Here is a 25,863-nt window from a genome sequence, read left to right as displayed (position 1 = left end):
CATCTCCAAGCAGACCCGAGTTCCCAGCCCCTTGTCAGCTTAGCTGATTCCCTGTCAGGGGTTCTCTGGGCTTGGGCCACAAAACAGCCAAGCAGTGTTCCCCTCACCTCTGTACTGAGATGACGAGCGCCCACGCCCACAGGCTGGAGCCTCCCTGCTTTCATGTTCCTGGCATGTCTGCCGCCACCTTGACATTGGGTTTCACATGTCTTTATTTCCTTAACCACATGTGAGAGTCTCCCAAGAGCCATCTTTATTTCCTGCTTCTCTTGCTCATCAGCCGTCGCTTTGGGAGGACAAGGCACCCGTCTTATTCTCTATATCCTGGGGCCTAGAACAGCACTCAACAGATAGTGGGAACCTGGAGAATGTTGCTTAACCACCCTTGATTCTTTTCTCCTCTTTTTTTCTCTTCTCCTTCCTTCCCTCCCCTCAGGCCCAGCGCAGAAAAAGATTGAGGGCCACAAAGTGTCTTTGACCATCAGAACCTGGTAGCAGTGTCCCAGGTCCTCGTGAGGGGGAGGGGTGGGCGCAGGAGGAAAGGTAGCTGCTACGCAGCTGTGCGTGGCACATAGTCAACGTGTGATAAGTGTCATCAGTGATCACTGCTATCTCATGTGCCTGAAGACACTGTGTTGACCTGATCAGCTCTAAATGAGAATTCCTGAAGAAGGAGGAACAGTGATTCCATTCCTTCAAACTTCAGCCGACACTTTTCTTTCTTTTTTTTTTGGCCGCGCCTTGCAGCTTGCGGGATCTTAGTTCCCCCACCAGGGATCAGATCCGTGCGCCCTGCAGTGGAGGTACAGAGTTCTAACCACTGGACCACCAGGGAATTCCCATCAGCTGACATTTTAGTTTTATGTTTTTTTACATTTTTATTTTTAATGGGCAATCTGGTGAGTGCCTACCCACTGCTCAGTGAGCCTATTTTGGGTGGAAGTGTTTGTCACATAAATAAAAAGGCTGCCTATGTTGAAACAGGGTCTGTGTGGCTATTCTCAGGATGGAGCCTACGCGGCCCGGGCTTTGCCAGTCAGGCACTCACATCTCTGCTCCTCTCTCCTGACTCCAGCCTTTGACTTCTACCAGAGACTCCGTGTCCACCTGGGCAGATCCCCACAGGCATCCACCCCTCTGCGGTCCAGCACCTACGTGCCCCAGTGTGACGCATTCGGAAGTTGGGAGCCCGTGCAGTGCCACGCCGCAACTGGTGAGGGGGGCGGGCGCCCTGGGGAGGCCAAGTGACACCACGTAGAGGAAAGAGCCCGGCCCTGGGGGGCAAGTGAGCTGGACTCTAGGCTGCTGTTTGGCGGCTGGGGGCAAGTCCTTTAGTTTCTCTGGCCTCTGGTTGTCCCATCTGTACAATGGGAGCAGTGGCCTTCTACCAGCCCAAAGGTCACGTGAGTGGTTGCTGAGGTTTCTGGGTGTTAAGGCCTGTGATTGTGGACAATGTTGGGGAGGGCAGACAGATGGGAGGATGGGAGAGGGACCTTACTGGCACTGCTATGCATGCAAATAAGGAAAGTTTTTTAAAATTTTTGAAAGATTTTTATTGGAGTGCAGCTGATTTACAGTGTTGTGTTAGTTTCAGGTGTACAGCAAAGTGAATCAGTTATGCATATACATATAGCCACTCTTTTTTAGATTCTTTTCCCCTATAGGCCATTACAGAGCATTGAGTAGAGTTCCCTGTGCTGTACAGTAGGTCCTTATTCGTCATCTATTTTATATATAGTAGTGTGTATTGCGGGACACTCGGGGCAGGTCCCTCAGGGCGCTTCCTGAACTCTGGCTGTGGCTCTTTTCCAGGGCACTGCTGGTGTGTGGACGGGAAGGGAGAGTACGTCCCTACCTCGCTGGCTGCCCGCTCCCCTCAGATCCCGCAGTGTAAGAGAAGCCCCCCTGACCCGGGCGGTGGGTGCTCTGGTGGGTGGTGCCCACTCCCAGCCTGGGGAGGCTCCGTGGGCCAGCCCTTCAGACAAGCCCCTGAGGGCAGCCAGACCACGCCTCCTCTAGTCCCCAGGCCTGGAAGACTCTCCCTGACCTTGGCCCTTCCTAATTGGTGCTCCTCGTTTCCCAGGTGGAGAGAGGCAGCTGCAGGGGGAGAGGGAGCCCCAGGTCTCCCCGCTGCACCTGCTCCCTGGGCTGCTCCCTGGGCAGTTTCTGCCACTTCTGTACTTTCAGCAGCCACGTTGCATCTGGTCTATAGTCTAACCTCTCTCCTGAGTTCAGACCCGTGCAATCAAGCGCTCACATTACACGTCAGAGATGATACGTCCCATGTGGGTCTTTGTCCCAGAATCTCAGCCTGCTTCTTCTCTGAGGTTCCAGCTCTATGTATAAGGCACCTCCATCCACCCAGATGCACGGCTCTGACACTCGGGCCAACCTGGGCTCCCCACCCTTCCTTGGCACCCATGGCCAGTCTGTTAAGAGGTCCCCTCTCTCCCTGCCAGGCCCCACCAGCTGTGAGAAGTCTCGAGCCAGGGCGCTGCTTTCCAGTTGGAAACAGGCTGGTTCCCAAGGAAACCCATCTCCAAAAGACCTGTTCATCCCAACCTGCTTAGAGGTAAGCCTGTGAAGGCCCAGGAAGGGTTGAGAGGGAAGCTAGAACTTCCTGGATGGTAATTTTTCTAGTTTTCAATAAATTTGTTTTAGTTGAAAACTCACAGGAGTTCTAGACCTGGGTTTTTGTCCCAGCCCTGGCTGACCCTAGTTGTGTGAACTTGGGTAATTTATTTACCTTCTCTGTGCTTCTCTGTACTTTGTTTTATCCTAAGATCAGGCCACATTTTAACCTTCCCTAGCGCTAGGATTGTTTTGAGGCCCTAAGGAAATATCTTTAATGAAAACTCTTTGAAAAATAATCTACACATGTACAGTTTCTGAGGCCGTTTGCCACATCGCCATGCTCATCACGTTTTAGCTTCTCAACATAAATGGGGGACGTAATGTATTTCCCTCCGCAGCTCCGTGGAGGGTTGTCATGGTTTAGTGCAGTGACTGATGTGAAAGCTCTTAGAGAAAAGCTTCTTGCTGGAATCAACCACTTAGGTGCCAAATGATGGCAATCTCTGTGCCTCAGGCCCCTTTCCCTGAAGTAGGGGTGATAGGAACACCGCCACCCACTCTGCTAGGCTCCAAGGGGCTCCAAGAAAATCAGATGAAATCAGCAGTGTAGAGGTTAGTGAAACTGCAAATTACTGAGCAAAAGTTTCCTTATTATTATTCCTCATTATTATTGTTTGGTGCTGTAAACATGGACCCCAATTATGATGGAGTTTTATAGAGAAATTTAATCTTTTATTTTGGCTGACAGCCCCCTACCACTGGAATGAGAGTCTGCTCCATCATCCAGGGTGGCGAGTTCACCCATGGAGGAGGAGAGGCAGAAACCACAGCTCTGACGGAGGGAAAAGGGGTTCAGAGCAGGTCCCAGAGAACCTCTGATCGTGTGGTTTTCCAGCCTGTCTCCTGGAGCACCCAGGTGCCAGGAAACAGGACCCAAGACGTCCACTGCCCAAACGGGATGGCTATGCCTTGGACCCAACTCTCGAAGAAAATTCACGTTAATGGCTAAAGTGTTCTCAATTTTAAGTCTTTATCCCATGTTTTCTCAAACCTTTGCTTGGCTTTGACTCTTACCTGTGTAGCTAAAAAGCCGTGCGCCCAGGGGTGCATCACCTGATTTCTCTGGGCCTCTCTGAGTAGAATGAGGACAGTGGGCTCCCTACCTCCCAGGGACTGAATGACACCCCCAGGGAGGGGGGGGCCTCCTGGTATGTTCTCTGGAAATGTCGGGTGTCGTTATGATGGTCATTTCTTGTCTGTGAACATGGCACAGCAGAGTATAAAACGAACAAGTGCCCAAGAAAAGTCAAGGAAACCTCCAGTGACGGCCAGGAAGGTTGGGGGAGCTGCCCTCTCCCGACACCTGCTGTTACACACGCTCAGGAGAGATGATGTTTTCTTCCATCAAGGGCTCTGAGAAGGAACGTGCTCAAGGGTCCATCTAGTCCCACCTCCTTCTTTTTTAGATGAGGAAACTCTCCCCAGTGAATCGAAGGAGCTTCCCCAGCATCCCCCAGCTGGCCCTGGGGCAGGCCGAGGAGACAGGGGCCCCGGTCAGGGTTTGGGTGGCTGCCTTTTACCTTTTCTTTATTCCCTGTTACAGGTGTTACAGACTCCCTTTCTCCAAGGGATGCTTGCTGAAAATCATTTCTGGAATGGGGGGCATTATTTCAAGAGAGTGGCTGGGCTTTGGGGCTGGATGGGTTTAGGCCCAGCCCGGGTCTGCCGCTCCCCAACCTATGGGATGTTGTTCTGTCACTTTCCCTCTCTGAGTGAGCCTCAGTTTCGCCTGCCCTAAAATGGGTTAACTGTGGTTCTTGTCTCATGGGGTTGTTAAAATCACCAACTCAAATAATGTATGTAGAGGGTCTGGAAGAGGACAGCACCTCCTCCCACCCCTTCCACTTGGAGAAACCATCCCCAGTGGTTCTGAAGGAACATTCTTGACATCTGGCTACTGACGTATCAGCTACAAAATCACCTGCCCTTGGTGACACGACCTCGGCTTTGTCTCAGACAGGAGAGTTTGCCAGGCTGCAGGTGTCAGAGGCCAGCACCTGGTGTGTGGACCCGGCCTCAGGAGAGGGCACACCGCCTGGCACAAACGGCAGTGCCCAGTGTAAGTATGGCTCCTCCCCCGTTACCCCCTACCCCACCCATGAGCACCGGGTGTGGAGCCCCAAGAGCTGGGGCTTCACGTCCCAGCTCGACCACTTCCAGAGCTGCGCAAGCCTCTATCCTCACTGTGCCTCAGTATTCTCACCTATGAAATAGGGACAATATTCCTCCACTTCAGTGGGTTCTTGGGAGAAATACACACAGCAGAGATTGGGGCTGCACTTCGTAACTAGAGGCGCAAACCAGCGCTGGTCCCTATTAAAGTGGGCACTGGTGCTTTCATGGGAGACCAGCTGTGCAGCACGGATGCCACCACAGGCTCCAGCCTGGCTCCGCCGTCTGGTTTCCACGGTGAGGTCAAGACGATGTCCATAAAGTGCAGACGTGTTTATGTCCCTCCTCTGCCTGGAACCCATCGACACTCCCCATGGTCCTTAGGGCCAGGCTCTTTGCTGTGGCTCATGGGCCCCTGTGTGTGTGGCTCCTGTAACTTCTTTTGCTTCTCTTGTTTCTCCATCTCAGCATCAAGATCCAGGTGTAATAGACTGTAGTCAGACGTTTCAAGCAGGCAGACACTCTCTTCCCCCGGGGCCTTAATGTGTTCTGGTTCAGCCTCTGCAAACCTCCCACCCCTCCCGCTACCAGCTGGCTAAGTCTTACTCAGCCCACCCATAGGTCCCTCCAGGAAGCCTTTGCGGGCCTCCCCCTTCCACGGCGGAGTTCACTACCTTCCTACGGACTCCTAAACTGCCCTGCACATCTCCTGTTGTTGCCCTTATCATCTGAACTGTGGTTGCTCACGTGTGTGTGTGTGTGTGTGTGTGTGTGTGTGTGTGTGTGTGTGTGTGTGTATGGAGCAGATAGGGGAGTACAGACCTGAGCGAGGCCCAGGCTTTGCCCTGTCCTAGTTCAACACCCCAGTGGGGAGGCACCCCAGACCCTGGGGCCCTGCAGGCAGGTGGCAGTCGGTGGTGGGTGGTGACAAGGGCTATGGCAGCTTCACGGGCAAAGAGCCCATAGGGCTTGTCTTTGCATCAAGGCCCGAGCCTCTGTGAAGTGCTCCAGAGTGGAGTTCCCTCCAGGAGAGCCAGCCCTGGCTACGCCCCAGCCTGCACGGCGGAGGATGGAGGCTTCTCCCCAGTGCAATGCGACCCGTCCCAGGGCAGCTGCTGGTGTGTCCTGGGCAGCGGAGAGGAGGTGCCTGGGACCCGCGTGGCTGGGAGCCAGCCGGCCTGTGAGAGTAAGTGGTGATGCTGCAGAGGGGCTCCCTGGGCTGGTGGGGTCCTGCTCATCTCTTCCTTTGTCCCGGCTGGGGTTGGGGGGACTCCAAAGGTGCCAGGACAGTGGGGACAGGAAGGGAGACAAGGGAACCGCAAGAGGGATGTGGTCACAGTTGATTCCCGTGATGCTGAAACTGCGTCTGCTTTGTACCAATGCCCAGCCCTGGGGCTCAAACCAAGGAGAGCCCGTGCAGGGACCTCCTGAGCCGGCGCCTCACAAAGCTCAGGCCTGCTGAGGGGTGCCGGGTCTTGGTCTCCCCATCCTCGAGTGGAGAGGAGGGTACACACAGCAGGATCTCAGTGTGGGCGGGTCCATCCCAGCCAGGGAGCTTTAGGAGTCCGTGGAGGTGTCGATCTGTTTATTTTTATTTCTAGTTTAAAAATCATTTGGATATCAGATATTGAAACATATCTCTTATGAATATATATTATACTATTGAAATACATTATTACTTATTAAAATATTATTTAATTATCAGTTACTTACCTTTCATTCCTCCTATATACTCAAGTCACAGAACATTGCAGTCACGCTAAAATTTATGGGCACAGGTAGGTTACATTATCTGTGACTTTCGTTTCAGAACAGTAAATGAAGACATTGCAAAATATTTATTACAAATTGGGATGTTGGGTCTGGCAGGGTCGAGGGATATTGTACTAAATACTAATTTTATTGCAATTGCCTTTCTTTTGCTGTCCTTATTGTTTCGTTGCCTTATTTTTAACTTTTGCAGTCTATAAGCAACATTTTGGAACTGCGGACACATTTAATTAGGTCTAGTGATTTCTATGCGTAAAGAGAATTTTTATATTTGTAAATTTATATTTATATTGTAAAGAGACAGGGGGTCTCTTCAAAGGAAGGGTGGGAAGGAAGAGTCACCTGCTCTCTTTGTGGGTCTCTGTCCCCTTCTGTCCATTTCCTCACCTGACCCTAACCTGTGGCGTGTGCCCACGGCTCTCACCACACGCCTTTTCTCCCAAGCCCCCAACTCCCCCTCTCTGTACGGGGCCTGCTTCAAGGGCCTCAGCAGCTTCCATCATGCAGGGAACATAGTAGGTGCTCAGTGGGTATTTATGAGTAGAGCTCCCTGCCAGATGCTGCCGAGAGAAGTGATGTGGCAGCCTTAGGGTCGGACGCCACGCACATTGAACTTGCAGGGCATCTAAGAGTGGTCTGCACTGTTTGGGACCCAGGAAACAGCCTGATGTGTCTCCTGCAGGAACAGGTCCGGAAGCACAGCTCTTCTGGGGCCTGAGAAGACTCCATGCGGCTTGGCCTTGCAGGATTCCACGATAATAACTTACCTGTGCAGAGATTTACCTGTTAAAATGTGCTTTTCACATTACTTATCCCATTTTTGCCTCCCAGCGATGCAGGTAAATAGAACAGTCCTACTCCCCATTATACAGATGGCAAAACTGGGACTCACAGAAGCTCGTTAATATGTTGAAAGCCACACCTCTGGCAAATGGAACAGCCAGCGCTAACGAAGCCCCTTCCTGCTGACCTACTGCAGAGCGTGGTGGAGAAAGCTCAGATGTAGGGGCCAGACAGACAGACCTGAGTGTCAGCTCTGCCACCTCCCTTGCGGGTGACCTTGGGCTAGTCCTTTAACCTCTCTGGACCACAGGTTCTCAATCGGTGAAATGGGCATGGGGAATCGTAGCTATTTCTTAGAGTCATCGTTAAGACTAATTCAAATAGTCTCTGTAAACAGCTTCACCTGGTGGCTCAGAGGGCAGCCTCCAGGGCCAGGCCTGGCTCCCCACTTGCTGCTATAGGACTTAGGGCAGAAATTTAAGGTCCCGCTTCTTCGGGGTCCTCACCTGTGGGATGAGGGTGACAACAGTCTTGCCTCACAGAGATGCTGTGAAGATGAAATCAGTTCTTGGGAGATGCTTGGGCGGCCCTGGCACACAGTAAATGCGCCGTGCGCACGAGCTCCTGTATGAGGGGCTGGAAGCAGGATCTGGTTTCTAGTCCAGTCACCAGCACGTGCCCCAGGCAAGCCACTCAGCTGCTTTGAGCCTTTGCTCTCTTAGCCTCTAAAATGGCAATGATGCAGTTATCCTTTGGAAGGACTGCGTGAGATTAAGGAGGTAGAGTGCCCTCTCCATGCTGGCCCGCTGTGGGTGTTCAATTCACGTCAGTTTCCATACTTCTTCCTTTTTCCCTCCTCCCCGACCACGGAGGCTGGATGAGTCAAACCATAGCCAGGGAGTCTGCATTTCAGTGAAACTGGGGAGGTAGGCCATGGGAAAGCAGGTCGGCTGGGCAGGGTGAGACGCTGACGAGAGGAACGTCTGTGTCTCAGACGACGCGGAGACCCCAGGAGGAGATGCCTTCCCAGCCAAGTCAAAGCACTCACTGGCCCACTCCCAAAAAAGGCCATGGAGGGGAACCAGAAGAGCCCCAGGGTACAGAGCCATCCTGGGGACCTGGAGGGGAACATGCATTTATTGAGGTTTACTCTGTGCACCAGGGGCTCACATGTGCACATTCCCTCACTGACATCTCGCTTTTCACACACACATGCACACACGCCTGGCACACTCGTGGAGAACATAGATTCTGGGGTCCGGTTGTGCCGTGTCCTAGCTCTCGGGTCACAGGCAAGATATTTACCCTCAGTGTGCCTCAGCGTTGGCTTCTGAGAAATGAGGATAGTGGGACCTACCCCTCAGCTTTGTGGGAAGAATTGAAGGAGTTGGTATTGGTGATGCTCTTAACAGTATCCCGGGCACATACCACGGGCCGCACAGTGGTTTTTAAATAGAGGTGTGGTATTGGAGGTTCAGATGGTGAGGGGTTTTCCCTGGGGTCCCGCGGGAAGGATGAGAGCCAGTTCTGGGCCCACATACGGGTCCAGCTGGGGATCCTGCATGAGTCCTGAGAGGGGCCTGGCCAAGTAGTTGCAGGAAGCCTCGGAGGACAGAGGAAAGAGCGTGGGCTGGAGATGCGGGGGCATGCAGGTTCCAGTTCCGCTCTGCCTGGCGTGAGGAGGAGCTGGGCCTCGTCAGCCTCAGTGGCCTTGGCTGCCAATGGGGGCCTGGCTGCTGGTGTGGGAAGCCCCTCGCAGGTCCTCGGCCCGGGGCCCGGGCGCCCTCCCACGTGAGAGGTCACAACTCAGCGGTGCTCTGGCTTTCCAGGTGCCCAAAACCTTCCCTCCTGTACTTGGCCCGCCTTGGTGGTCGGAAGTGCCAGGGACCTTTATTGCCATCCTAGAGGTCGGACACGGGGGCTCAGAGACGTATGGGGCTGTGCACAATCCCGCGCTCAGCACGGAGGGGTGGAGTCCTCCCCCAGCCTGGCGAGCCTGCTGTCCAAGCCAGAAATAGGGCCGGGGCCTGGGAGACGTCTGCGAGCCATTATAACACTGAGTGTTGCGGGCTCTGGAAAGGGTATGCTGGAGCCGGGGAGCCAGGGAGCCCAGGGAAGAGCACCCTTCCCCCCTCAGCAGCGCCAGACTAAAGGGCCTTTCCCTGCTGGGATAGTGCTTCGGTTCAAAGAACCAGCACTCAAGCCCTGGCTCTGTCCCTCCAAATCCTCAAACCTCAGTTTTGTCATCTGTAAAAGGGGGATGATAAAACCGGGGATCCCTGCTTCATAGGGCTATTTTGAGTGAGGTCCAGTTAAGTATTGATCATGACAGAGTTAAACAACCTCTAAAATTCGTGGTAAATATCAGCTATTATTTCTCTCAGAAGTTTACCCTCGTGGTGCATCAAATGCTATTTCATTGCTCTGAAAGGGTGAATTCACATCCTATAATTTCCAATCAGGCAATAATGTATTACGCTTGTTGTTATTGTTAATAATAATAATAGCTAACATTAATGACCATTTATTAGCTGCCAGTAACTCCTCTGAGCTCTTTACATGCCTTAATTCATTTTGATTCACACCATCCCTAGGTGGTAGGCGCTATTGCTATCCTCACCATTTGATGGGCAAGAAAACGGAGTCACAGAGACAGTAATTAACTTGCTCTAGGGGGCTCAACTAGTAAATGATTGAGCCAGGATTCAAAGCTTGCAGGCTGGCCCCATAGCCCACAGGCTGACTCTTCCCATCCTCAGCGTATACATGGTACTTGGTAAGAGCCAACTCAATAAGCCCTCAAATTACAGTGCAAAATTTTGGCCAGAGGCCATCGTCTTTATTAGATAGAAGACCCAGGCTGCCCCCTGGAGATCAAAATGGGTCATTCTCCATCTGTGAGGCCCCCAAGTACTCCTGAGTCACATGTGGGTTGCAGATTTTAAAGCCAGACATATGCAGGCAGCAAGGCTATGCTTCGGTCAGATGATGAACTAAACCTCTAGCCAGGTGTGAAATTGTCGCACGGAGTATGCCTGTCCTTTAATTTACTTAGTTACCCACTTATTTAACACATACTCATGGAGCTTGTGTTCTGGGTCAGCATTGTGCCATGGCCTGGGTGAACAGAGGAAAGGGGTCCTCTTTCCTCTCGGAGCCCAATCCAGTGGGGAGACCAGAATGCAGATAGAGTCTTGAATAACTGATAACACGGCGGGGGCGGCGGGGGGTGGTCTACTCCAAGTGGCCTGAGAGCTTAGAGAAAGGAGGCCTAAGTCGGCCTGGGAGAACCATGGAAGGGTTAGACAGTTTGAGGGGTTGAGCTGATAACTGAGGACCTGAAAAGAAAACTTCTAGGCAGGTGAGCAGGCAGAGGGAAGGGCATGGGGTGTGCAACCAGCCTACGGTCAGGGAACGACAACTATGGGGCAAAACGGGGCTGGAAGAGACCAGAGCAGAGAGAGGGAGTTGGGTCAGCAGGCGCTCGGGGGGTCTTGAGAGCCAAGTCCAGCTCCATTTCTTTGCCGGCGGCGGGGACTGGATTGGACACGGGAGCAGAAGGGCAGGGGATGAGGCCCAAATGCGGGGAGCGGGCGAGGAAGCTTCGATAGCCGTTCAGGAAGAAGATGACGAATGTCTAAATGAAGGAAGTGCGGTGGGAATGAAGAGAAGTCGAGGAGGTGTGAGCCACTGCTTCAGCTGATGGGCAGAGGAGGTGGGACCGTCTTGGCTGCCATGTTCCTGGCTGGAGGTGCCAGGCCTTGAGCTCGGGGTGCTGAAGCCAGAGCGGGTGTGGGCAGCAGACACTGAGCTCTGGACCCGTTGGCCTTGAGGTGGAGGAGACTGGCTGGGAATGGGACTTAGAGATGGAAGAGACGGGAAGAAGCTCGAGAGGGCCTGAGCTGGTGGTGGAGGAACGAGAGTCCGCCCTGCTCAGGCGTGTGATAAAACCGAGAGAGGATGGGCTCGGCCAGGCGGAGGGCGGAGCAGGGTGGGGACAGGCCCAGGCTGGCCTGAGGGAAGGGAGGACGGGGGCCCCCCGTGCGAGTGAGCGGCAGTGAGGGGGGCAGTGCTCAGCCCCGGCGCTGGGCAGGTGCCCACAGCTGTCCCTTTCCTTCTCCTAGGCCCGCAGTGCCCACTGCCCTTCAACGTGTCGGATGTGGCCGGCGGGGCCCTCCTGTGCGCGCCAGCCTCAGGCCCAGGAGGGGCTGCCATGCAGCGGTGCCAGCTGCTGTGCCGCCCGGGCTACCGGAGTGCCTTCCCGCCAGGGCCGCTGCTGTGTAGCCTGCAGAGGAGACGCTGGGAGTCGCAGCCCCCTCAGCCCCGTGCCTGCCAGCGTGAGTGGCCCCAGGAAGGGCTGCCCGGTGCCCCACTCCCTCTCAGGGCTCGGGGCCGAGGCCTTCATTTTCCCCACCCGAGTGTAGCCTGTCCACCGTAAGCCAGGTGGCATCAGAGCAGGAGAGAAGGTCCAATGGAGCATTTTCTTCTAGAAGGAGCAGATGTGCTTCCCAGACCCCTGGGGGGGAAGCGCTGTTTGTGGCTTCTCTGGAGCAATCTGCCCCTTGAGACACCTGCCATCATTCTGGGCTCTTGGATACAGGACTGCATTCAAGATACAGGTGATCCACTGGCCGTATTGGTTACTATGGTGTTGGCAAGCTTAGAGCTGCTGGTCCGGCCTCTGAGAGGGACAGTGACTGCCACGCCAGCCCTGCCCCCAGGTCCATCTGGAGCTCCGGGGTATGGCATCCTTTCTGATCACTGTGGGCCTGGGCCATATTTAAATATGGGCAGAGCTCCTTCCTCCTATTCTCATAGCAAACCCACTTTCACATGCACATGGCTGTGAGGCCACATCAGGCTCTGACTGCATCTGTCCTGGCAAAGGCTGGCCATGGTTACTCACAGCCAGGCCGGGGGCGGACTCGGGGACCGGCGCTGGGTCCACCCAGGGCAGCGGGAGGGGCGTTCAGGAGGGAGACCCAGATCCTGGGACTGACTGTCACAAGGCTCTGGGTGGCTGGTAGAGCATCAAAGGACAGTATTTGCCGTAAAGCATTCTGAAAGAGAGAATACTATCCAGAAAAATTTCAAAATATGATTTGGACAAATACGTGGCCTATTTCCCTGGATGATGACAGAGTGGCCTGAGCCGAAATTAAGACCAGACTGGTCACGACTGAGCAAGGGACTTGGGAGAAGAGAGGCATAGGTCCTGAGCTCCTAAAGTGGAGTGCAGGGCTGCTGTGTACGACTGTGCAGGTTGTGCACTGAGCAACCTTAGAGAAAGCCTTTCACATAGGCTGTGGTGAAACTCTTAACTGGCCAAACCAGGTGCAGTGGCCCTGTTTGAGTGCAAGTGGAAGATTTTCCAACAAGAATGTCCAGGTCCCATGTAAATGTAAAGCAGCCTGGTTTAGAGGCTGAGGCAGGACTGAGTTTGCTGTGAGGGTGCGAAGTAATTTGAGACGAGCCGGCATGCTAGGAAGTAGTTAGACTCAGAGGGTGACAAGCAAGATGGCAGTGCTCGTGGGCTCCAAGCTAAATGAAGAAGGGTTATTTTTGCAGAGGAAAAACCAAACAAGACAAAGAAAAGAATCCCACAGCTCTTCCGCCCCTGTCTGCTGACCTCTGGTGCTTGTCTGCAGGGCCCCAGCTGTGGCAGACTCTCTGGACCCAAGGGCAGCTCCAGCTCCAGCTCCCGCCGGGCAAGGTGTGCCACGCCGACTACACAGGCTTGCTGCCAGCTTTCCAGCATTTCCTGTTAGACGAGCTCACAGCCCGCGGCTTCTGTCAGATCCAGGTATGTGCCTGGCCTTCCCCACAAGGGGGGCTTGGACTGAGCTGAGGGTCACCGGGCAGAGAACCTCAGATTTCAAATGAACTTACAGTTCAACCCACGGTCCTTTTACCAATGGGCAAACTGAGGCCCAGGATGAGAAAGTAACTCAGACAAGGCTAATGACATAGAGGCAGAGGCGGATCTGGTATCCATCTCATCATTGGCCATTCTTTCTGCATAAAGATACCAAACCAAATGCGTGCTGAGTGCTTAGATTGTGCCAGGCACTGTGCATCCCTTAGCATGGGTTAGTTAATGCGATCCTCACTGGAGCCCTATTATTGTTACCATGTTATTACTAGAGAGTAAAAATAATTGGCCATAGTCACAGCTGGGAAATGGTAGAGCCAGGCCGGCTGACGTGAGGACAGAGCTGTGGTCACCATATGGTACTGTCCCCACCCATGAAGAAAGAGCCTGGGAATGGGGCAGGGAGGCTGCAGTGCTGCGACACGCTCTCTGAGCTGCTATGCCAGGCCAGTCCTTAAATCTGTGAGGAGGCATCATGGATCCTCCTTGGAAGGAAAATGTTACATGCCAACTGGAGAGACATGGTTACCAAAGAGTTTTTAGCTGTGTAATAGGCAAGGACTTTGGTGATTTGAAGTCCCAAGCGTTCACAGAGGGAGTCTTTAAAAGTCACTCAGTTAAATAAGTCCTCGTTCTGCTCAAAGGCTGCTGTCTCATCAGAGCAACTCATTTCTAGCACCTCATGTTAAGAATTTCAGAGAACACACATTTTCACAAAACCAAATACAAAGAGTATTGATTTTAAAACAAAGAGAAACAAATCTTGCCCCCTTTTATCTAAAGAAAGGCACTTGACAGCAGTATCAGCAATATTTATGGGTTAGTGAGCACTGGTTGTATTCCTGGTGCCAGGCTGCAAGTTCTACTTTCCTTATCGCTAATGATTACAGCACCCTGCTCAGTGGGTATCATTAGCCCTTGACTGGTAAGTGAATTAACTAAAGCCCATGGAGAGTAAGTAAGTTGCCCGAGATTTCACATCACGGAGTAAGTCTAGACTCTCACTACACCAAATTTGTTCATTCTTTCACTCATTTTCTCCCTCCTTCATTCTTCCATTTAGCAAGTGTTTGGGTGCCTGTTACAGGCCAAGCATGGTTTTAGGCACTGAGGATTATCGGAGATAAACAAAGCCAGACACTAGTTACAGTGGCCAGGACAGATTTTCATCAGTAATACACTGGTGCTCAGCAGCCCCTCAGCCTCTCTGAAGCTAATTCAATCTGTAACGTGGGGTAATGACAGTTCTGACTCCACAGGCCTGTTTTGGAGACTAAACTAGCTAACGTGTTTAAGGCGCTCCACGCAGGGCCTGAATAATGGAGGATGTTCAGAAAGTGTGCACATTGCCTCGCGGGAGGTACCGCGAGGTACCAGGTACCTGGCACACAGCAGTTCTCCTCCAGTGACAGCGGCATGAACCCCACGTCCACTGGCGCACCTGCACCCTGGGCGTCGTGGGGTGCACGGCACATAGTAGGTGCCTGGTACCAGTCTGTGGCTTGACCTGCCATTCATGTTGAATGACCTCCTGCAGCCCAGGGCCTGTGTTGAGAGGGCATCGTCTGGACCCTGAATGAGGTGGTCAAGGTCTCTCGTGCAGCAGGCTGACAGCCAAGGCCCAGATCGACTCTGGATCGTGGGTTGGACAGATGTCCTTCACAGACCCTTCCTTTTACACAGAACCTTCTCATTCACCTCTAGATGCCCAAGCTTCTGATAAACTAACACCCCCTGGGGCTTGATGTAGAAGCTCTTGGGATGTTGCTTTTGAAAGAGCACGATGGGAAGAGGGCCCAGTGAGGCTTGTGTTGAACCCCAGCCCCTGCCCGGCACTGTCCCCAGGCTAACCAGGCACCACCACCGTCCATCCGCCCACCCTGCCCTGCAGACGGTCAGGGGGCACTGAGGGCCGTGCTCAGGTTGGGAGGAGAAGCCAGGCCTTGTGGTCACAATGGAGGAGCTGTTGCTTCCCGGGAGGGAGGGTCGTGTCCTGCTGGATGTAGGTGTTGTGAGGACATTGGCCGAGTCGTCGGCAGAAGTTGTTTCTCCAATGAAGTACAGCCCCGTGAATTCGGAGTGTTTAGGCTTTCTTGTGTGTGTGTGTGTGTGTGTGTGTGTGTGTGTGTCTGTGCCCTTTTAATTTTTTGAGAATCTTTAAATCTTTATTTTTTTCTAAGTATATTTGTTTTCTTTGTAGTTTATTTTATTTTTACATATATGTGTATCTATTCTCTTTCAAATTCTTTTCCCATTTACATTGGCTTTTACTCTGCTTACACCTCTGTCTGCAGGCTGTGTGACCTGAGCAGGTGATTCAACCTCTCTGAACCTGGAACCTCATTTTCCAGCTCTCTCAAGGCTGTGTCCTCCCAAACAGCTCCCACTGGGGACAGGTGGTGGGTGTAGAGCAGACCTTCTGAGGACAGGGGAGGGCTCAGGAGCTCTGATTGCCTGGGGCCAGTTCCCGGGTCAAAGGGAGGTCACGACCTCTCCACGACCTCCTCTGACAGTAACATAAGCCAGTTTAAGTGCCTGGCGTGGGCCAGTTTAAGTGCCTGGCGCGGGCTCGGCAATGCTGGCTCCCTGCTCCGTGTCTTGAGCTCGTGTCTCCGTGCAGGTGAAGACGGCTAGGACCCCTGTCTCCATCCCCGTCTGTGACGACTTCACGGTGCGGGTGGAGTGTCTGAGTGGGGAGCGGTTAGGAGCCAATGTCACGTGGAAATTGCGGCTGGAGGATGTCCCACCCGCCTCTCTCCCGGATCTGCGTGATGTTGGTATGTTTTCCCGCACTGCTGCCGTGAAGGTGCACAGACTCGCTGGGTCTCAATGCTCCTATCCATCAGATGGAGCCGCTGCGGCCCAGCGCCTTCCTGTGGGGCTCAGGGAGGGAACCATGGGAGGGTTCCCGTGGGAGGAAGGGGCTAGTTGGAGGGGCTAGTGGGAGGGGCTACTTCCTGAGAAGTTTATAAAGAGCAATAGAGTTCTGGTCCATAGCTGACTAGAGCTAAATAATATCACCCGGCTGCGCTTTTGTGAACCTTTTCTAATTCTCATCTTCGTTTTCTGGGCACAGAGAAGGAAGACAGGTGTGAAGTAGGGGAGGGTGGGGCGGGGTGAGGGCGTCTCCATTGGTTTATAATTTATGTCCTGCCTACTTCCAAACAGAATGTCTCAGACCACTGACACTGTTTAAACCCATTATTAACACTATTTAAAATGGAGTGGTAATGATATGGATGAATCGAGAGTAGAAAGATCTAAGGAGAAGCAGAGTGGCTCTTACGATCGTTACTCTGAACCAGGGTGGGACATAACCCATGGGCTTCTGACCAGAGGGTGGAAGCTTCTCCACTTCCTCTTCCACTGTCTGGTGGCCAAATGCCGAGGGTCGGGGCTGGCTGGAGCTCGACCTCTGTTCTATGAGGGGGAACTTGTAGACAATGCCACAGTGTAACCCAGGAGGCAGACTGTATCTCAGACATTCTGCAGTGCCTGTGACCCTAATTACCATCTCCCCCCAGTAGCGTTATGAATTAAGGGTCACTTTTTTTTTCCTCTGGAAACAGCCGGCATAATTTGGGTATGTTTGAAGCTGCAAATGGATGAGATGTTTATTCCTGGCGTCCATGGCCTGGGGCTGCCTTTACAGTAGCCGTTGTGGCGTGAATGTTCGTTGCGTGCTGGGACCCTCCCCAGCTCCAGATGTAGTGCTCACGCATCTGCTTTCTTCCTAGGAAACACTTGGAGTTCGACAGCTGGAGGCCTTCTCAGCGTTTAGCTGAACCTGAGACGGAGGCTCTGCCTTCCCTTTGATCGGCCCCATCACATTCTCTCTTGTAATCCTCACCAACTGCAACAGGGGCATTCCTAGCCCCATTTTTCAGATGGGGAAACTGAGGCGCAGGGATGGTGGCTTGGCAAAGGTTGGGACAGTCGTGTATCTGGATAGTGTACCTTAGACGAGTGATTGAAGTCATGATATCCTATACCAGTGGGGGTCACATTGCTGCCACAGAAATGACAGGAGCTGGAGATCTGGTTTGGAGTCCTAGCTGTGCTTCTGATTCTGTGTATCTTTGGGTCAATCAATCCCCTTCTCTGGGTCTCAGTTTCTCCCTCTGTAAAATGAGACACTGGCAAAGGCCTATGTCTCCTTTTGCTGTGGATGTGCTGGGTGGCTCTGTCCCTGGATCCTCCCTGACCCTTGCAGGAGCAATGACACTCCTGCCTCATCTTGTGTCTTGCAGAGGAAGCCTTGGTGGGCAAGGATCTCGTTGGGCGCTTTACAGATCTGATCCAAAGTGGAAAATTCCAGCTTCATCTGAATTCCAAGACGTTCCCAGCAGACACATTCATCCAATTCCTCCAAGGGGACCGCTTTGGCACCTCTCCCAGGACACAGTTTGGGTGCTTGGAAGGATTCCACCAAGTCTCGGCCACCAGCAACGCCAGTCAGGACCCATTGGGGTGTGGTAGGTTCCCCCTCTCTCCCTGGACCGCTGTTACTGAGCCATGCGAGGTTGTGGGAAAGGCCACAGAGCTCTGATAGAGGTTATTCTGACATACAGAGTGGAGACTCATTCATTTATTTATTGAATGAAAGCTTTTCAATTGTCCAAATATACTCACAGGCATATAGTTATCACCCACCAGGTAGTAGCTGAAACTAGAGGCAACATGACAGAGGAAGAGCTCCCATGTTTGAGGTTATCCTTCCTCTTAGTCCTTGATGAGCTTGGACCCTGTGGCCTGGGCTGCGCTGTCTTGGTGGAGAAGGCCGATGTCTACCCCATGTGCTCCATGACTTTTCCCAGTCTGGTTATGGCAACACGTCACCCACCACCATCCCCAAATGGCCAGCGATCATCCCAGGACGTGATGGTTCAGGGGAAGTGATTCCTGGTGGAGGTTTACTGGGCTGTTCTTGGCCTGACACATCAGCAGCCTTGGAAGCCATTCTCACTAGACTGCAGCTGCCGGTTCCCTGAATAGAAGCTGTGTGATTTGCTGCCGTAACAAATCGCCACAAATGTAGCTGTTTAAAACAACACCCACTTATTGTGCTGTAGTTCTGTAGGCTTGAATTCTCACACAGGGTCTCACTGGGCTCACATCAAGGTGTCAGGAGGGCTGCATTCCTACCAGAGGCCCTGGGAGGGAATCAGTTTCCTGATTTTTCCAGCTTCTAGATGTTGCCCACATTTCTTGGCTTGTGGCTTCCTTTCTTCGTCTTCAAAACCGGCAGTGTTGTAGCTCTCGGGCCGTTCTTCCATGGTCTTCCTTGCATGCTGTCTTCCTTGGTCTTCCTTGCATGCTGTCTGTCACTTCTAAGGACCTTATGATTGCACACAGCTGGGTAATCCAGGACACTCTCCCTGTTTTAAGGTCAGTTGACTAGCGACCTTAATTCCATCTGCAACCTTAGTTTCCCTTTGCCATGTGACCTAACATATTCACAGTTTCCAGGGATTAGAACATGGACCTCTTTGGGGGCCATTGTTCCATCCACTACTGAAACTTCCAGGGCCTCATGGTGAGAAGTCATCCTCCCACATGGCATGAGACAGAGGCATTTTTATTGAGCTGAAGAGAGAGACTATGTTTCTCAGTTATTTATTTTTCCACTATTCATGTTGGTTGCAACACAAAAGCTATAAGGCCTTTCCTCTTACGAAATCCATGCCAAATTCTAAGCTCCACACTGGATTTCAGGCACAGCTAACTCTTAACACAGAAACCAGAGACACAACCACTTCTTGCTAACACTTACAGAGGATTTTGCAGTTTACAAACACCTTCACAAATACTTAACTCTTACTATCGCCCCCGGTGGCAGGTCATCGCCCCATTTGACAGGTGAAGAGGCTGAGGCTCAGATGAAATGAGGTCATGGGTCTGTAGTGCCCAGAGCAGGGCTGACTCAAAGGAGGGACTCGGTTCTCTGTGGATGAGTTACCCCAGGTCCTCTGGGACCAGAGCTCACGATCCTTCCACCTCAACAGAGCTGCCCAAACAAAGAAGATAAGAAGTAGAAGCAGGCGTGGATGGTGCCACCTGCCAGGGTGGGAGAAACAGGGTCACAGCAACAGAGGTGATTGCAACACCTGCCACTGTGTTCTCAGACTTGCTGTGAAGAGCCTTGGGCTCCACTGCCAAAAGCTCACTGTGTGTGTGTGTGTGTGTGTGTGTGTGTGTGTATATATGTGTGTGTGTGTGTGTGTGTGTGTCTTTGTGCACAAACATGCGTGTATTGGGAGGAGGCTGCTTTTATAATCACCCCAGGCGGTGTTGATAAGGGGGTCTGGGAGCCCCACTTGAAGAGCCTCACCAACCTCGGGTGCCCCCTCTGGAGCTTGGAGCCAAGAGGCGGGACAGCAGGAGATGGAGAGAGGGACCAGTCAAGCGCCAGGTCCGCATTTCCTGTGTGTAAAATAAAGGGGATGGACTGGGAATCTGGTCCTCGGTTCCCTCTAGGGAACTCGGTTGATGATTAGATGGCCATTTCCTGTCTACCAGGACAGATAGTGCGGCTCAGCTGGGAAGTGGGAGGGGAAGCCGAGCCAGGAGCACAGACAGACTTGCCTGACGGGTGTCAAGCAGTGGAGACCCAGGGAATCAGAACCCGGCCTCGGGGTGACCGGCTTCAGAGAGAGTGGGAGTTATAGGGTGGGCCTGTGAATGAAAGGTTTGGCCAGGGCTGCACTTGCTGCAGAACAGGAGTGGCCACCTTTTTCCGTAAAGGGCCAAAGCAAGTCTTTTAGCCTTTGCAGACCATTCTGTTTCTGTCTCGTGGACTCAGCTCGTCCATTGTGGGGAGAGAAACGTGGCTGTGTCCTAATAAAACTTTGCTTGCCAAACGGAAGGTGAGCTGCATTTGGCCTGAGGGCTGTAGTCTACCCATCCTAGCTCTACACAAACCTACATTCTGTTCTTCAACTGCGGCAGCTTTTTACCAAGTTACAGAGCATTGTTGATCACACCATTCAGCCCCACCCCTTACTCCAAATGGTTAGAAAGGTCCAGAATGGAATTCACAAAAGCTGTACCAAAAGCCCTGGATTTTCTCCAGTATCAATGATAACATCCATTCTCTATTGAATTTCTGCATTGCTCTGGTCCAGGATGTCAGGTATTTTTAATGCCAAGGGGTTGACGAAGCAGCTGGGGGGCATACAGTTAAGAGTGTGAGGAAACTGCTCTTGGAAGTCAGGTAGACCTGGGTTCAAGTCTTAGCTCCAGCACCTTCTCAGTGTGGGTTCTTGGGACACTGCCCACCTTCACGAGGCGTAATCTGGAAAACAGGGACAGTAGTGCCTATTTCGTGGGGGCCGTGGTTTGCATAGCTGAGTATAATGGATACAAAGCACAGTGCCTCACACAAAGTGAAACTTCAGCACATTGTTTTGTTGCTAACTGTCCGTGTGAGACTTAAACTCAGCCCTGCTGTTTCCAGATTCTTTGTTCTGCCCGGTGATTCACAAGTCTCCCTTCTCAACAAGGGCTCTTGGTGAAATCACGCCCTCGGATTCTTGTATCTATTCTTACCGGCTCTTTTTCCTTCTGAAGCACATCTGGAATACAGCTGTGAGGCTACAAGCAGAGCATTGTCCTGTGGAGATAAGGCAGGGTTTCTGTGTGTCGTCGTGGGGGGCCAATCTGGATGGTCTCCGGGGGGACAGTGACTCAGGGAGACTGGTGGGAATGTCCGCCTCCCGTGACTCAGGCAGGCGTAGCAGCCTTAGTCTAGGCAGTGCCTAGTGCAAGGGGTGGAGGCTTTGCTTGCCCCTCCCACGCGGTCAGTTACGTTCACCCTCTTGCCTCACTGCCAGCCACGTGGCTTCCCCTCAGAATTACCTGCTGGCAACCTTCATACCAGGTTGTTCCATTAAGGAGAATCCCAGAGAAATTGTCTGGATTTTCCATTTCCATTCTGAACACCATTCACTGTCACTCGTTCACTGCAAATTCTTATAATAGAGCTAGTTCTCTACGGATTTTTTCCTGAAGTAACATGTTATGTCTTGTTTCCTTCCTCCCTCCCTCCTTTCCTTCCTTCCTTCTTTCTATTCATGCATCTGTCCATGCAAGCATCCGTCCTTCCTTCCATCAGTCCTCCCATCCATCCTTCCATCCATCCATCCATCCATCCATTCCATCCAAACTTTCAAAATATAATTATGTGTCCAATACCACGCGACATCCTTAGGGAAGCAAACGTCATAGCTCCACTTTCAAGGAGCCCACAGTCTAGCTGAAGCGAGGTTAAGTGAAAAGACAGCTAAAATACCATGTGAAAAGCCTTTTGCATCCCACTCAGGGCAGTCAGGGATGGCTTGCTGGGGTAGTAAAGGCTGGCGCGAAGTCTTAAAGGCTAGTTAAAATTGTCACTTGGACAAGAGCAGACAAGAAGTGGTGTGTGTGTGTGTGTGTGTGTGTGTGTGTGTGTGTGTGTGTGTACGTGTGTGTGCCCCCGTGTCGAGTTCGCTAAAGTGATGAGGCACATTCCAGAAATGGAGATTAGCGCAAAAGCAGGGAGTTACGAGGTGCTGTGGCATTATGGGGACAGTGCACATGGTTTGCGTGACAGGAGAATGGGGCCTGAGAGATAGGAGAGGACCAGAGTGGGAGAGGCCTGGGGGCACAGCAAGGGGCTGGGTTTGGTGGGGTCACCAGGGGCGAATTTTAGGTTGGAGAGTGACGGGGCCAGGGGTGGGGTTGAGCAAAGCAGGCTAAGGAGTGAAGGACAGTTATGCTTCCTCAGATATTTTTCTTCAGCAGAAACACGACTGCTGTTGTTTGGGGACTTTGGGAATGGGTTGGCTAGACGGATGGCATAACCCCAAAGCTCTGTGCAACTTGCAAACTCAAATTGGCCAAATTGCCTCATTTTATGGAAGAGGGAACTGAGGCGCCAGGGACTTCCCAGTGATTTCCATGAAGGGATTTAACTGAGGGATAGACATCCAGTTGCTGCGGCGGACTCAGGGTCTCTAGGAGGCCCCACCTGCTGGGGAAGGAGGCAACGGAGCCTCACCGTGATGTTCACAAAGGTGCCTTTGGGTGGAAAAGACTCTTGACGTCAGACATGGAAAGAAACAGAGCACAGGTTCCTTGCGCGTGGTCGAGAGGCCTGAAATGTGTGGCAGCAAAAATTCCCAGCTCTCTTTTTTCTGCCCCTTCACCTGCACCCTGGGTTCAGAGGCAGCAACTAAGGCTGGCTTAAAAGGTTTTGTTTTCCTTTAGCAATGAACTTGGAGACTACTTGAAAAAACAGCCACAGTACTGAGGTAAAAATACTAGAGAAGATCAACAATGTGACTCATAGAAGTAACGAAACCCCGCTCTCTGAGCGAGGATGTGCATGGCACAGGGCAGGCCGGAAAACACACCATTCAGTTTCCAGGGTGTGCCTGGAGTTTCTGATTTACTCAGAAACACCACACACATATGCACGCTCAAGAGAGTAGCTCTCAGATCCACGCTGGCTCCGTTCGAGCACATCCTACACGTTTGTGCTCACTTCGTCGTCAAAGGAAGGTGGTTGAATTGGTGTGTGGAGAAAAGGCTTTGGTTTGGCGAGAATGGGGCTTGAATCCCACCCCTGTCATCTCACTGCCTGGTTGACCTTGCCCTTGAACATCAGTTTTCTCCAGGCTAGAATGGCGCTGATAGCTTTCCCATAACGTGGTGACATTGTAATACCTGGCACTGTGCTTGGCGCGTTCTATAATTTTACTTCCTCCCTGCCCTTTTCAGAAGAGCATGCTGGGGGCGTCATGCATGAGTGTCCTGAGGCTCAGCTTTCTCATCTGTGAAGTGCAGGTAGAACGCTAACTCCTGGGTATGCTGTAGTGATGTACACGTGGCACATAGAGGAGTGCCAGGCACAAAGACAGCACCCCCAAGAGTGGGCACGCTTTTGGCTCCCACCCTTACTGGGTAGCAGCTCACTTCTTCTAGAAGTTATTTGGAAAAATCTCCAGAACACAACCCTGAATCAAGAAAAAAGACAAAATAGAACCTCCTTCTGCCATCCCCTTCTCTGAGCTGTCAGAATCTGTGTGGCCAAGTTCACGCACTCGCCTCAGAGCAGGGCTCTTGGACGCCAACTTAGAACCCTTATGCGGCATGCATCTGTCCAGTTTGGGTTTCTAGTTTCTCAGCTCGTATCATATTGGAGGAGCCAAATTAGGAAGGGTTGGGAGTGTTAGAATCAGAGGGACAGAAAGACTGCTGATTGACAGGGGAGCACAGGGAGGAGACGAATGAGGTGAATGAGGCATCCAGGCTGCAAGACGTGAGTAGGTCCTCACTCTCAGGGTCACACTTGGAGTTTCTGAGTAAATCAGACTCAACAAGCCAACTGTGAGGGCCTCTGTCAGTCCTGTGCCCTGGGCGTCTCACTCGCCTCCCGGTAGTCCCAGGTCTGAGCCATGCCATCACTGACTGACCAAGCGGGAGAGGCCACATTCAAGTGAGATGGTGCTGAATTGTTGAAATCACCCCACAGAGGGAGGGCACTCTGTTTGGACAGAATAGGTGCTGAGGTTGGCTGCCAGGAATGGCTCCCTCAAGTCTAGAATGAATTACCATGTGTTGAGCACCTGTGAGTCTGGCATTATGATATGTGCTTTCTGTACATCATCACTGCACTCCAACGGGATAATATTATTAATCCTTTTTTTACAGAGGAGAAAATGGAGCCTCAGGGAAGTCCAGAGGCATTTAGGTAGAGTGGGGTGGGGAATTTTACCCGATCTGTTTGACCCCGAAGTTTGCACCCACCACTGTGCTCTCCCATATTCCCATGGCAACCTATGGAGGGACGCTCATGTTTCAAGATGTTCTCAACTTCATCCCATGACAACCTTCTCTTTGTCTAGTAAGCTCTAGCTCAGTAGCTGGCTTTAGTTGGCTTTTATCTTTCCGTTCCTTGAATAATCCAAACTCATTCCTGCCTCAAGATTTTCACACTTGCTGTTCTCTCTGCACAGAATTCTCTTCTGCATCTTGGCCTAGAGTATTCCTCACCCATCAGGTCTCATGTGTCGCCTCTCAGAGGGGCCTTCCTCACTATCGTGCCCTCTGCTCCTGCTTCATTTCACTCAACTCTGACATTCTGGTTGGACACCCTCTCATCCTACCAGCCCATCAGCTCCTGGAGAGCAGGAACTTTGTCGACCCTCTTCACGGCTTATCCCCTACTCTTAGAGCCTGACGCACAGCAGATTCTCAGTGGGCAATTTGTTAAATGAATGAGCTCTTGTCTGATTTTGGAGTTTCAGAGACCCTGTGGGTTCTGAGGTTGTAACTATAAAGCTAGTATCTTGTTCTTTAACCTGATTGCTCTGTTTATCTTTTCTAGTTAAGTGTCCTGAAGGAAGCTATTTTCAGGATGAGCAGTGTATTCCCTGTCCTGCTGGATTCTACCAAGAACAGGCAGGTAGCCTGGCCTGCGTCCCTTGTCCTGTGGGCAGAACGACCATTTCCGTTGGAGCTTTCAGCCAGACTCACTGTAAGTTCTAAAGAGTCCCACTTCGAAAGAGAAACCCTACAATGTCATGGGGACCCTGCAGGACATCTCAACTTTGTTACTACTGAAATTTTGAGACAGATACTTCTTCGTTTTGGAGCGCTGTCCCTTGCATGATAGGATGTTTATTTAGCAGCACCACTGCTCCTTACCTATTAGATGCCAGTAGTACCACCCATGCACACCAAGTTGTGACAACCAAACTGTCTCCAGACAATGCCAAATGTCTCCTAGATGGGGGCAAAATTGTCCACCCTTGAGAACCATTGGATACAGATCGTAATCCAAAGGGCACCACCTTTGAATGCCTGTGCTCTGTCAAGAGCTAGGCCAGACCTTCTGCCCGTGTTGCTTCGTTCAATCCTCCCAACTCCTTCTAGGTAAACATTATGAGCCCAACTTTTACGTATAAAACGGCTAAGGCTCACGGAAGAAATTTAGCTAAAGTCGCTCAGCTAGAAAGTGACATAGCTGGCCTTTGATCTTGGCATTGTCTGATTCTGAAACTTCTGATTTTTGTAAGTCAATGTTATCAGATTAAGAAGTGGAAGATGTTTTCCACCTACGATCATTACCACTGTGTAGCTCATATTCCCTTTCTGGCCCCATGAATCTGTCAGGACTGTGTGTACCGGTGGCCTTCCTGTATGTCATGTGATTTCACTTGGCCTATTTACTTAACAGTCAACTGGGGAGTGTTGGGTTTTCTCTAGCAGGGGCCCATAACTTGCCTTGTCGCAAATCTTTTCATGTTAGTCTGAAATGGTGTCAACATGAGGCATTGCTAAAAATCAGAGTAGAGTTTAGAATTGTAAAATAATCAAAAGAGGTCAAGTCACCTTCTGTGACAGAGGCAGTTTCCTTGGTCAGGAGAGCAGTGGAAATAGGGCGGTATTTCCAAGAAAGTAAATAGAGGAATTTCCTAGGCCAGATGTCTGACATTCCTTCTGGAGGAGAAAATCTTTCCCAGGAACTCAGAGTGTCCTTGACACCCGGGCGTCCCGCTCAGTTTGCACACGTTGGCTCCAGACACTGTGGTTTGGGATGACATGAAGTGTTGTCACATGGCCCCGAGGAATCCTTTCTTGAAAGGAGGTCCCTGCAGAGCGCTGATCTTCGTGGAGCGGGTGCTGCCTACATGGCAGGGAGCAGAGGG

General features: G+C 51.9%; 1 protein-coding gene across 1 annotated transcript in view; it reads left to right on the top strand.

Annotated features, from left to right (window-relative positions):
* The window catches only part of TG (thyroglobulin), a gene marked incomplete at both ends in the record, with an annotated part of 242,150 nt that overhangs the window by 24,605 nt on the left and 191,682 nt on the right, over nt 1-25,863 (top strand). The window contains 10 exons of the mRNA XM_082675311.1: nt 1,076-1,213; nt 1,813-1,890; nt 2,460-2,572; nt 4,591-4,693; nt 5,732-5,932; nt 11,424-11,636; nt 12,948-13,102; nt 15,792-15,948; nt 17,422-17,646; nt 24,540-24,689. Of these exons, the coding sequence (XP_082531437.1) occupies nt 1,076-1,213; nt 1,813-1,890; nt 2,460-2,572; nt 4,591-4,693; nt 5,732-5,932; nt 11,424-11,636; nt 12,948-13,102; nt 15,792-15,948; nt 17,422-17,646; nt 24,540-24,689 (1,533 nt within the window). The remainder of the gene's footprint in view (nt 1-1,075; nt 1,214-1,812; nt 1,891-2,459; nt 2,573-4,590; nt 4,694-5,731; nt 5,933-11,423; nt 11,637-12,947; nt 13,103-15,791; nt 15,949-17,421; nt 17,647-24,539; nt 24,690-25,863) is intronic.

Source organism: Grampus griseus (assembly GCF_964374135.1).
Source record: "Grampus griseus genome assembly, chromosome: 17".
NCBI lineage: Eukaryota > Metazoa > Chordata > Mammalia > Artiodactyla > Delphinidae > Grampus > Grampus griseus.
The sequence above is the reverse complement of the archived record's forward strand: the minus strand, read 5'-3'. Positions and strand labels throughout refer to the sequence as shown.